We start from the raw sequence: 13,287 nt of genomic DNA, 5'->3' as shown, positions 1-13,287 counted from the left end.
ATTTTGTCGTTTCCATTTTCGTTTTCCCTTTTCCATTCCAGGGTCGTTTCCCATAGATTCAATCCGATTATCTTTTTCTGTCAGGTTACAAGTATGGTTATGTTCACCATGTCAGGGGACTAGCCTGACGATGGAATAGTTCAGTGGTAGGGCTGCTACTTTAAGGCTTCTGAACTCGCCTTCTTCCGAATTTAAACCCATAGGAGGAATAGGGTATATTGAATGGGAAAGGGTAGATTATAGAAGAAATATAGTAAGGTTTATAGAGAGGACATAGTTGTAAGGCCAGAAATGAAAAGACCCCATGGCCCTCGAGTACTCTAATAGCACAAGGGTCATAAAGTAAGAAGAGTTGGCTGATAAGGCCTTATAGGAAAGATTAAAGTAAGTGGGTCTTCCTCAAAGTAGAAGAAGGAGAGGATAGATCCAGCTAGGTGTCCATGGGAGTGCCGCTTCCCTTACAATCAAGATGATTGCCCCTTATGGCCCTGTTGGTCCACGAGTCCTTATTCAGTATATTCGGATTTGGACTTTGAATTATAACTGCCATTATTAATAACAATAAAATAAAATAATAGTTATAAACAGTTTATAATACACAGCAAAAGACAGAAATATAATGAGCAATGACATTTTAAACAAACATGCACGAAAACTGTTCATCAGTTGATTCACGGTAGCATAATGTCACTAAAACAGTAAGAGCATATGCTGCATCGTAGAAATGGGCAATGGTCATAATTAATATGTGGTGTATGAATGAATGCAGCATTATATAAATGGACAATGGTCATAATTGAAAAAAGTGTTGTATGAGCAGATCATTGTAAAGTGAAGTATTATTATTATTACTGTAACGTGCACATTCTTTGCATACACACTGTATCAAAATAAATATTAGAGACCTCCTTGTTATGTAATGAAACATATTGATATATTTCTCAACCCTTTGGTTGAGATATACTGGGTGATTATAAAATAACGTCAAGTGTTCAGAGCCCTCTAGCGAGTAATGTATTGGATGAAACACACCAATATTTGGTAGACATACACAGTGAAACATGGGGATTCGATTTAATGAAAAAAAAAAGTACCAAAAGTCGCCAACAGGGGAAATTTTGGCGCTGCCAAATTAATTTTAGTAGGTGTGACTAATGAATGACTAAATGGCAAATGAGAGACAGCACACATCAATTTCATGACATTTATTGTTAATTACAAATGAGGTTCAATATGACCAACATTCTGATGATCCAGGAACTGCATACGGTGAACGACATTTTCCAAAGTGGCTCGCAACATATCGGAATTGATTTGTCTCACATGTAACGTTATTCGATCTTTCAAAGTTGAAATATCGGGTACATGTCCTTGATACACAATGCTTTTAAGAAATCCCCACAGCCAAAAGTCACAAGGATTGAGATCAGGCGATCTCGGTGGCCATGGCGTGGGAAATGCATGACTAATGATTCTTCTGTCAGATTAATGTTGTCGCAAAACACACTGTACCTCAAGTCCAATGTGGGGTGGTGCACATCCTGCATGAAGATGGTCGAATCGAGACATCCTCTTTGCTGCAGTTGTGGAACCACAAAGTTCTGTAGCATATTGGCATACCTGTTAGCATTGACGGAACAGGTCACTGGTCCATTTTGGCGATTTTCCTCGTAAAAGTATGGACCAATGATAAAAGATGCTGTAAATCCGCACTGTGACTTTGGACGAGTGGATAGGCATCTGCAGACACACGTACGGATTAGTTGCAGCCCAAATGCAACAGTTGCATGTGTTAATATCACCGTTCAAATAAAAGTGCGCTTCTTCACTCCATAAAATCTGCCACGGCCATGCATCATTTACTTCCATGCACGCTAAGAATCTCAAAGATAAGTCGATTCATGTGGTCGCATCACTAGGGTGCAATTCTTGAACATGACTGATTTTATAGGGGTAAAACTTCAACATCTGATGTAGAATTTTCCACACCGTTGTGTATGCGATACCCGTTTGCTAGGATATTGCTTGTGCACTGCTGGTACCCTGCACATTCATCATCTCCTGTTCCACAATAGCAATTGCAACTTGTTGGTGATTGATTGGTTGGTTTGTGTCCCCTGCCTACCTGCACTGCTAGAGTTCCAGTAGTTTCAAATCGCTAAATCAGTTTTCGTAAGTTTGTTACGCTAATCAGTCCTTTTCGTAAATTATTCATATGCTGAAAATCACGAAGACAAGCACTGGCATTATTGTTCTGCTGATAATAGAGTTTGACTAACAAAGGACGCTCATATAAGGTAAGAGGCATCGAAAAGCAGTTTGTCTATGAATGATAAGAAATCTCACAGGCTTTCCTTTTATTGGCAACTTTTGGTACTTTTTTTCTTCGTTAAATCGAATCCCCATGTTCCACTGTGTATGTCTACCAAATATTGATGTGTTTCGTGCAATACATTACTCGCTAGAGGACTCTGAACACTTGATGTTATTTTATAATCACCCGGTATATCAATATATATCTCAAAAGAAAGGCTTGAAATAAAAAACATGCCGTATAAGACAGGCTAACTCACTTGAGGCTAAAGGAAGCCACGCACTATTTAGGTGTGTGACATTTAGGTTTTTTTCTGAAACACAGTGCAATCCCAATACTTATTTCATAATAATACATTTCAGAATTGCATGTGTCATGATCACCAGATGCCTGATATGCATCTTTAAAGGTAGGACAGGATATTATAATGGAACAGCATAATTAAGGCTACATTATTACCAGCTTCCTAACAATAATTTCTATCCAGTCTGCTATTTGTTGCATTTCCAAAATTGAAAAATCTTATACTTTGCTTTTCTAAGTGCATCAAACCTTTGTCCTTTTCTTTTTGCTACAACACCTGTTTTGCTAACTCTTCTTCATTCTAAGTGACGATGACATGTTAGTTTAGTTCTGCTCACACATTCTTACAAGCTAACGAGTAAAATTCCGAATACTATCATTGTTAATATGATTCTGCCAGTGACGGAATCTATTTGCTCCCCTAATTTTCATTAGTGTGCAAGTTTCATTAGTAGTCTCATATATGTGATCTCTTTTCTATGACTGATTGTTTTATTTCTAATCCAGAAGACCGTTTTGTATACTTATAATTTAGTACTTTGACTACGTTGTCTTTTCTCATTCCATATATTTATTCAACCAACTCAGAATTATACCAGATTTGTTTATTTTACTACTTCTTTCCATTTACTTTTATGACTATTTTGTCTATTTTTCTTTAGGAGTACCCCTTGTTATGTCATTGGCTTATTACTCAATTTATTTAAAGCATTATTGGTATTTTAGAGAACATAGATAAATGAAAAATATAGGTAAGGAATAATTTTGGACATGCCTTTGTAGGATGTTGAAGGTTATCTTCTTTTGGAGCAGCATCATTATACTGCTGATGCTGATAAACATTGATATAGCACTGCAGAAGTATGACCGAAAAAAGAAGGGGGATGGAAATGTGAACATAGAAAAATGTGGGAGCTAGAATTGCACATAAAACAAAGGTATGTCAATTAAAAACAGTTTCTAAGGATGGACTATAAATTATTTGGGAACAAAGAAGAAAGATAGAATATTTTAGGGGAAAGAAGAAGGATAGAATATGATGAATCAAGATTAGGGGTGGGAGTAATAGATCCTTCTATCGATATTCTATCCTATTCCTTTTCCCTAAAATATTCTGTCTTTCTCCTTTTTTCCCAAAGAATTTATAGTCCACCCTTGGAAACTTGCTTTTTAATTCATATACCTTTGTTTTATCTGCAATTCTAGCTCCACACTCCTGGATCCTAAAATCACTACAAGTATTTGGAATTAGCAAAAACATATGTTCATTTCTGGCTGCTGCTATGAAATCATGGAAAACAACTTTAATAGTGAATAATGAATGATTCAGAAATATTAGCATTAAACGTGGAATTTTCCAAGGCGATTCCTTGTCACCATTACTCGTCAACATTTCTTTGATACCTTTGTCTATGATTCTGAAGAAAACAAAACACTTCGATATGAAATTCCTAAATGTAATATTAAAATTTCCCAGCTGTTGTATATGGATGACTTGAAGCTATATAGAAAATCGGCGCAGCAAATACTCTTTACTGAACACAGTTTTCGTATTTTCAGTCAGGACATCAAAATGGAATTTGGTTTAGATAAATGAGCAATTTTAATTTTGATCAAGAAAAACATATAAAAGCAATTTCGGGTGACAAACACTATAAATACCTAGGAATATTAGAAACCAGTGATATTCTCCACTCAAAAGTTAAACAACAGGCAGCATCAGAATATATCAAAAGTGTTAGAAATATTCTGAAAACAAAACTAAATGGATTAAACACAATTAGAGCAATGAATTCTTGGGCTATACCAGTGATCCGATACACAGCTGGCATAATAGATTGGACAAAAGAAGACCTGGACAAACTGGACCACAAAACTAGAAAATTAATGACTATGCATCATACATTACATCCACGAAGTGATGTTGATCGGTTGTACGTACCAAGGAAAAGCGGCAGTCAGGGTCTACTGCAAGTGAGGCAGACTTCGGAAGAAGAAGAAACATTAGCTTAAGAAGTTACCTCAACAATAGCTCTGAGCCAATGCTTCAACCAATTACACAAGAGGGCCTTCTAAAAGCAACAGGAAACAAATCCGATTACAAAAAAGGAACAACAAAATAACCGATATGTGTGCTGGAAAAATAAACCCTTGCATGGCCAATTTCTTCGTGATACTGAGGACAAAATACAATGATCCTAGTCCTATCAGTTTACTATGGCTTATAGTGAACTGATAAGACCAGTTCACTATAAGTGAACTTACAGTGACCAAGATAATATCAGTTTTCAAGCAAGAATAAAATCTAGGAATGACATATGATTATTTTTCTTTTTTAAAGTTTATCTAAAGTTTATTTGTGGAGATTATAAAATTTTTGTATGGGATAAAGAAGTAATCTGTCTAATCCTGATTCAAGTTTGGGCTATAGACAAATATATCACTGACATACTGCATAGCCTTAGACATAACTCAGACACACATAATTGAAATGGTTGGTCTTCGAGACATTCAACATAATACCTTACTAAAAAAAAGAGATATTAGTTCTCTCAATCTGTCTATAGATTTTATTCTTCCAACTAAACTAACCTGAGCACATAACAAAATCAAATGCATTAATGCCTTCTTGGTAACCCGAGAAGGCGAGGTCACAGTCAGCAGCATTTGTGGTGTAAGAGAAGATAAGTTTTTGCTATCTAGTATAGTTGAATATAGCGTTATATTTATATGTTTATATGTAGCATTTATTTATATATATCTATGATACAGTGTTCGTATATATTTTTAGCGATTCATTTAGTAGATACTTTGCAGTAAGGAATGATAGGATGCAACTGCAATCACAAATGGCATGTCACAGAGTCCTCTGCCATTTAAGAACTCTATTATATGTAACATAATAAAGGACTTTGTGGCATAAAGTGTTTGCGGCATGTATGCTTCCTGGGAGTTGGATATGTGGCAGACGAGAGAAGGGGGTGCGTATATGCACAAAATGCAGGCAGTGAGAGGAAATCAATGAATTAGATATTTCGATAACCGACCTAGTTGCTTCAGGGATGGGAAATGAATGTCGGGAGACAAGTAATGTGATAGAAGAGAATGACGAGCGAAGAATGAATGAGAAAATAAGAGTCTGGAGTGTGAAAGGCTTGAATGACTGTGAAGTTTATGGAGATGGTTTTGATTGGGTAAATGAATGGGAGTAAGAGTGACTAACCTGCAGAGAGGGATAGATGAGCTGAAAGAGGAGGTGGAATGTCTTATGAACAAGATGAGAAGTATGAAAGATGAGATTAGGAGAATGGAAGAGATGTATGCAAGGAGAATCAGAGTAGGAATGAGAGAAAGTTTTGGGAATAAAAGAGGAGAGAATAGAAGCAATAGGAGAGAGAGGTTTGGAAATGATAGAAGAGGAGAGTATAGAAACAGTAGAAGACAGAGAATGAGAGAGAGGTTTGGGAATGATAGAAGAGGAGAGTATAGAAACAGTAGAAGACAGGGAATGAGAGAGAGGTTTGGGAATGATAGAAGAGGAGAGTATAGAAACAGTAGAAGACAAAGAATGAGAGACAGGTATGGGAATGCTAGAAGAGGAGAGAATGGGAACAGTAGAAGAGAGGGGAAATGCGAGAGAGTTATGTGAATGATAGAAGAGGAGAAAATAGGAACAGTGGAAGAGAGGGAATGAGAAGAATGCGAGGGAGCACTGGAACCAGGGACAGAGTGAAGTCAGGTAAGTAGGGGACCACAGAGAGAAAGTGTTAGAGAGAGAGAGAGAGTGAGGGATGCGGACCAGGAGATGTTTAGACAGTTGAGCTTGGCAAGTGCAAGAAGAATGATTGTTAATGGGAGATTTTAACTACACCAGTATAAATTAGGGAGAGGAAGATGCATGTAGCAATAAGGGAATGCAATTTCTAGAATTCTTGAGGGGCAAATGTCTTAAGCAACATGTAATAGAGGGAACAAGAGGTTCAAGAGTTTTGGATTTGGTCATAGCATCAAAAGAGTTGATAATAACTGAGATGACATCTTTCCCGTCAGTTGGAGAGAGTGACGATGTGGTTTTGACTTGGAAGATGAATAGACATGCAGCAGTATAAAGAGACGGGAACATATGTGGAATTATAAGGCAGGTGATTATAATAGTCTTAGACATCAACTTGGGGAAGTTTCATGAAGGGAGGAATTGGAAGGCCGGGATATCTTGGGAAATTGTGAAGGAATATTTGTTAGCAGCAATAGTAAGCTGCTAACAAATATTCATGAAGGGAGGAATTGGAAGGCCGGGATATCTTGGGAAGGCTTGGGAAATTGTGAAGAAATATTTGTTAGCAGCAATAGTAAGCTGTATTCCACAAGTGAAGAAGAGGACACAAATTGTTGTAAAGTGGATGACAAACAATATTAAACAGAAACTGCATGTGAAAAAGTGGTTATGGAAGAGATATAGGGAGACAGGTGAAGAGCAGATGCATGAAGAATATATAAGACACAGGCCAGGAGAGTGACTAGTATGGTAAGGAAGGCAAAACTGGAATATGAGAAGAGATTGCCTAAGATCCAAAGAAAATCCTAGACAATTTTTTAGCTATGTGGCCAGTAGGAGGAGAAATGATTGTTGAAGAATGTGGGATAAAAATGGGAATAGAGTGACTGATGCAGAGGACAAAGTGCAATTCTTCAATGAACACTTTATTGGTGTATTTCATCTGTGAGATGAAATACACCAATGTTATCCGTGAGAGTCAACATGGATTTGTGAAGGGGCACTTGTTTTAGCAATATGCTAGCCTTTTATAATAAAGTTACAAGAGCAGTAGATGAGGGAAAGGCATATACTGCCATTTTCTCTTGGATTTAGTGAAAACATTTGACAGGGTGCCACATGATAAGTTGATATTTAAGTTGCAGCACATGGGTTTGGATTTCAGGTTTTTCAACTGGATTTAGGATTGGCTGTCCAAGAGGTATCAGAGAGTGTGTATGGTGGGGCTGTTTCAAGGAGGCAGAGGATTACAAATGGGGTCCAACAGAGCTCAGTACTGGGAACTATATTGTTTAACTTTTATATCAATGACGTTGTCAGTGGATTGTCAACGTTATACATGAAATCTAAAAATCATTTTTTTAAAATTTTTTTTTTAAGAAGTTGGGAAAACTCATGTCTTTTTATTACTTTCACTGAGTGTAGGCAATTGTCCTGATAAGCTGACTACGAATAGTATGTAAGTGTGGTGCTAAACATGGATTTCTGGCTAAGTATTAATGAAAACCTGCAGTTATATTATAACATGGAGGAGAATTGACACAGCTGTAAGAATTAAGTAGAACTAAATGTGCTTCTGATCCAATATCCAAGCTTCCCTTCAGTAAGGATTACATACTGGATGTTGGTAGACCAACTATTTTCAATGGACATCTCGATGGGTATACTTCATGATATATTCACTATTTAGTCATAATCTGAATCAGGATTAGTCACTGACGGCAGCATCACAATGTATGCCTGAAGTCCGAAAAATACAAAGAGTAGGTGTTGTTGGATCCTACTTTCTACTCTGTTGTATATTCTAGCTGGTGACTGACTTCACATTCGAACACAGAGAAAATTTATTTTTAACTGCACCACTCTATGTTCTAATTTGCATAAGCAAAGTTGTGAAATCAACCATCAGTTAGCACCATATAGTTATCAACTTAATTCAGGCCGAAATGTTCTTTATTATATATAGGGTTAATTAGATAAGACCTCAATAAAGGTCAAATTCAATCTGTGCAGAATTTAAGGTGATATAATGAGCAATGCATTATACAGGTCAAGAACTTATGCAACAAGTCCTGCAACTCTGTTAATGTGGTGATTGTGGAACTTCTCTCTGAATTCAAGAGAGATGATTCTGCTCCAATCAGGATTCTATTGAATAACAGCAAATATGTACCACCTGCTAACAATCACAATGGTTTGAACTTTTCTTATTGATATGCAGGTAACACATAACCCATTCAGCATATTAGATATAAAAAGTTTAATAATTATTACATGCAGGAAGGAAGAAGATTTATCCTTAGCTTTGAAAATAGGTTCATCAAGGTGAAAACAGTACATGTGAATATGAAAAAGAAACTAAGCTTTGCTGAATCTTTCTCTTGATATCCAAATCACACAGCTAAAAAGATATGAGTGACCTGAATGTCAGTTCAGTATTAGAAACTTACTCTATATCTAGGTATTATTTCTGAGAAAATTTCCATGTTACTCCTCTAAGAAAATATTATTTTTATGGCTATTTAGCCTATTTTTGTTTAGGAGTGCCCCTTTTTATAATGTCATTGGCTTTTTCTTCAAATTTTATGTAATTTCTGATGTTTTATATAGACAGATATATGAAGAATATATAGAAGGAATAATTCGGACATACCTTTGTAGGATGTTGCTGGCTTCTTATTCAGTGCTTCTTATTCTTCTTATGCATTCCAGTGTGTGGCAATCTGAGTGACCATATGGTTTTGACTTGGAAAATGAATAGACTTGCAGGAGTAACAAAGAGACGGGAACTTATGTGGAATTATAATGCAGGTGATTATAATAGTTTTAGACGTCAACTTCGAGAAGTTTCATGGAAGGAGGAATTGGAAGGCCGGGATATCGTTAGTGCGTAGGAAATTGTGAAAGAATATTTGTTAGCAGCAATGGTAAGTTGTATACCACGAGTGAAGAAGAGGACACAATTTGGAGTAAAGTGGATGACAAACAATATTAAACAGGAATTGCATGTGAAAAAGAGGCTATGGAAGAGATATAAACAGACAGGTGATGAGAGGATGCATGAAGAATATAAGACACAGGCCAGAAGAGTGACTAGTGTGGTAAAGAAAGCGAAACTGGAATATGAGAGGAGATTGGCCCTAAGATACAAAGAAAATCCTAGGGAATTTTTTTAGCTATGTGGCCAGTAGGAGGAGAAATGACTGTGGAAGAATGATATTGTGGGATAAAAATGGGAATAGAGTGACTGATGCAGAGGACATAGTGGAATTGTTCAATGACCACTTTATTGGAGTATTTCATCCTGGAGGAGTCAGTTTTAATGCTAGAGGGATAGGGCAGGTTCAAGGTTTAGAGGTACAGTAGGAGAGTGTGTTTCAGATACTGAGAACTCTGGATGTCAATAAAGCTTTTGGACTGGATGATATTTCATCACGAATTTTGAGAGAATGTGCAAGGGAACTGACAGTGCCTTTAACCTGGCTTTTCAATGAAAGGCTGGCTTCGGCAAAGGTGCCCAGGGAATGGAAGGAAGGTAAGATAGTGCCATTGCATAAGGGTGGTAACAGACTGGAAGTGCCTAATTATAGACCAGTCTGTGTGTCATCAGTAGTTGTTAAGATCTTGGAGAAAGTAGTGAGGGACCGTATACAGCACTGGGCAGATGAGGGTAATGTTATCTGTGAGAGTCAACATGGATTTGTGAAAGGGCACTCTTGTTTTAGCAATATGCTAGCCTTTTATAATAAAGTTACAAGAACATTAGATGGGGGAAAGGCATATACTGCAATTTTCTTAGACTTAGCAAAGGCATTTGACAAGGTGCCACATGATAAGCTGATATTTAAGTTGCAACACATGGGTCTGGATGTCAGATTGGTCAACAGAATTCAGGATTGGCTGTCTGATAGGTATCAGAGAGTTGGGTATGGTGGAACAGTTTCAAGGGGACAGAAGGTTACATGTGGGGTCCCACAGGGCTCAGTACTAGGACCTATATTGTTTAACCTTTATATCAATGACATTGCCAGTGGATTGCAAGGGGATATTCAGTTGTTTGCAGATGATGCGAAGCTGGGAAGGATTATTAGTAATAGTGCAGATGTGGTAGCCCTGCAGGAGGATTTGAATAAGCTAGATAGATGGGCAAATGAATGGGGGTCTCAGTTTAATGCAGCAAAGTGTAAGGTCTTGAGGTTTGGGAAACATCGATGGGATGCCACATACTCTATGGGTGGAGTTAAACCGGAGGAAGTAGGAGAGACAAGAAATCTGGGTTTGATGATTTATAGAAACCTGAAGTTTAGGGGACATATTGCAAAGGTGGTGAAGGTAACACAGAAGATTGCTGCAATTATGAGAAGGACGCTGACCTGCAAAGATAAGAGGGTTATCATTCCGTTGTATAAGTCTCTGATCAGACCACACTTGGATTATTGTTCTCAGATTTGGTCCCCAGGATTTGAAGGGGATAAATTAACTGTGGAAAAGATACAAAGACGGATGACAAAGATGGTCTCAGGACTGTACAAGGATAGTTATGAGAATCGGCTGAGGGAATGTGGACTGCAGAGTTTGGCAGATAGAAGGAGAGGTGATATGATTGAGACTTTTAAACTGTTGAGAGGTGGTTACAGGGTCGACACTGGGGAGTTCTTTCACTTGGTTGAACAGCGGGAAGGAGTGATGACAAGAGGCCATCCCTGGAAGTTACGAAAGGAAATTGTGAGCAAGAGGGTGAGGAGTGGTTTCTTTGCATGGAGGGTGGTTGAGCCGTGGAATGCATTACCTGATAGAGTGGTGAGGGCAAGAACGGTCAGTGAGTTTAAGGAGTGGTATGATAGACTTTGTGTTTCTTAGGGGGGGGGGAACCTCCCCTCGATGAGTCTTGACAGACTTTATGTTCTTATTAAGGACCTCCCACGATGAGTCTTTTGACTCCATGGAGGCCTGAATAATAATAATAATAATAATAATCTGCTGTTAAAGGAAAGTAAGGGGTTGGAAAATGTGGGGGTAGAGAGAGAGATGTAGAATTATTGGCGAGGCAAGGGGTATGTGAACTTTTTGAGAAACCCAGGTTTTTTTATATTATTAAAGGTAGGCAAAGAATACTTTGGGAGGGGGTGGAAATAGAAATTTTTGTGGAAGGGGAAGGATATGATGGGATAAGGTCAGGGTTGGGAGTAATGGGATGTGAGCCGTTTCGACAGTGCGTTTGGGGAAGCTCATGGGGGAAGTGGAGGCTATGTCATGCAGGCTTGGTGTTTCTGTCTTTGGTCTATCTGTGTTGTTTCCTATTGGTCAGAGTCATGACCTAAGTTTTATGTTTTGGAGAGTAAAAGGCAATGACATTATAAAAAGGGGCATTTCTAAATAAAAATAATATTACTTTATATCTTTCTTAATGCTAGACAAACACTAATGAATATATTATCTATCTAGAGTTTAAATGAATTGGATGAGGTGATGTTAATTAAGAAAAGCTGTATTTACCTTTATACTGACTAACTGTAGAAAGCCACAAAGCTGGATTGACTTCTACTTCAGAAGGTGGAATGAGAATAGTATGATGACCTGAATATACACTAGAATGCAAAACATTTATGCATTATTGAATTTCTATACATTGTGATTTCATATATGTATATAATGTGTGCTCTCATGAGGGTTAACAACGTTCACATAGAATGATACATAAATGGCTATGTGATTATAAGCCAGTGTTTACTCTAAATATTTCTGTTTGGTACATTGTGTGGTCAAATTTGGTAATTCTAAATTACTGAAATTGGTTAAAAGTACAATGTATTTAATTATTCAGTATATTATTTCAAAATTGGGGGAAGGGGGGGGTTGGAATGACCTTTTATTATAATTTTTTATATATTTTTATAGTAATTTCCAATGAAATGTTATTTAACCTACCAATTAACCTATTAATGGTTATATGACCTATAACCTAAAGAGCTGAGAAGAGAAATAAATGAGAGGAGAGGTACCACCCAAAAAAAAAATATGTGACAAAAATGAGTGGAGAAAATTTATGATGATTCCATAAGAGGAATACTTAATGAGAATAGAGTGTGACTAAATCTTGTTTCCCTGGTGAAAAAATTAATAATATTAGTGAAGCTGTTATACAGAGAGGTCAGCTGAAAGAATTAATTGAACTGGCCAGCACTAATGTAGTGCTTAAAAGATGATAAACATTATATGAAAGAAGAAATTCTTTTTTTTATACTGATCCCACATATGACAGACCTATAAGCACATCAGTGCTATGTGTGTGGAGTGCAGATAAGGACTGAGACAGAAGTTTATTATAATTATTATTGTTTGGGAATACTTCACAAAGAAAACTGTTCCAGAGGACAGAGGTGGATGGAATAAAAGAGAAAGCAGAGATACAGGTTCCACATAATGAGATGCTGCACAGCAGCTACTCTTGTACTGCTATCTTGATGGAACAGAAAATGGAGGAATAATGGTTGCCAATATACTCAAGCATTGACCATGGAAGTATTTGAAAAACACACACAGTGCTGAAACACTGTGTGTGTGTGTGTGTGTGAGAGGGAGGGAGGGAGGGAGGGATCATTACAGGTCAAATTGCTTGCCTCTGGACAGCATCCAGGTTTTTAAGGAAGTTTTAGGTGAACCAACCGAAATGTGATTAATATTCTAAGAATCGTTGGGTGTAAAATAGCTTCCTGAATGAAAGAAAATGCTTAGGAAGCTGAGGAAGCTATTGATGTGATGTGTTCATGCCAAAAGAGACTGGAGGTAAATGTTAGTCCACAGAGAGAGAGAGATCTGATCATGTCTGGTGGGTAAGAGAATGCAAGGTGAGATTTCTTTTGTGAGAGAAGAGGAAAGACTGTGTTTTGGTGAC

General features: G+C 37.4%; 1 protein-coding gene across 1 annotated transcript in view; it reads right to left on the bottom strand.

The window, feature by feature from the left end:
* LOC150108732 (disco-interacting protein 2-like) overlaps positions 1-13,287 on the bottom strand; it is a 936,780-nt gene that overhangs the window by 80,937 nt on the left and 842,556 nt on the right. Inside the window, exon 35 of the mRNA XM_090416186.1 lies at positions 11,889-11,980. Within this exon, the coding sequence (XP_090272312.1) occupies positions 11,889-11,980 (92 nt within the window). The remainder of the gene's footprint in view (positions 1-11,888; positions 11,981-13,287) is intronic.

The sequence above is a fragment of the Typopeltis vanoorti genome, chromosome 3 (assembly GCF_054136105.1).
Source record: "Typopeltis vanoorti isolate ZY-2024b chromosome 3, IOZ_Tvanoo_1.0, whole genome shotgun sequence".
NCBI lineage: Eukaryota > Metazoa > Arthropoda > Arachnida > Uropygi > Thelyphonidae > Typopeltis > Typopeltis vanoorti.
This window is presented reverse-complemented; position numbering and strand designations above follow the sequence as displayed.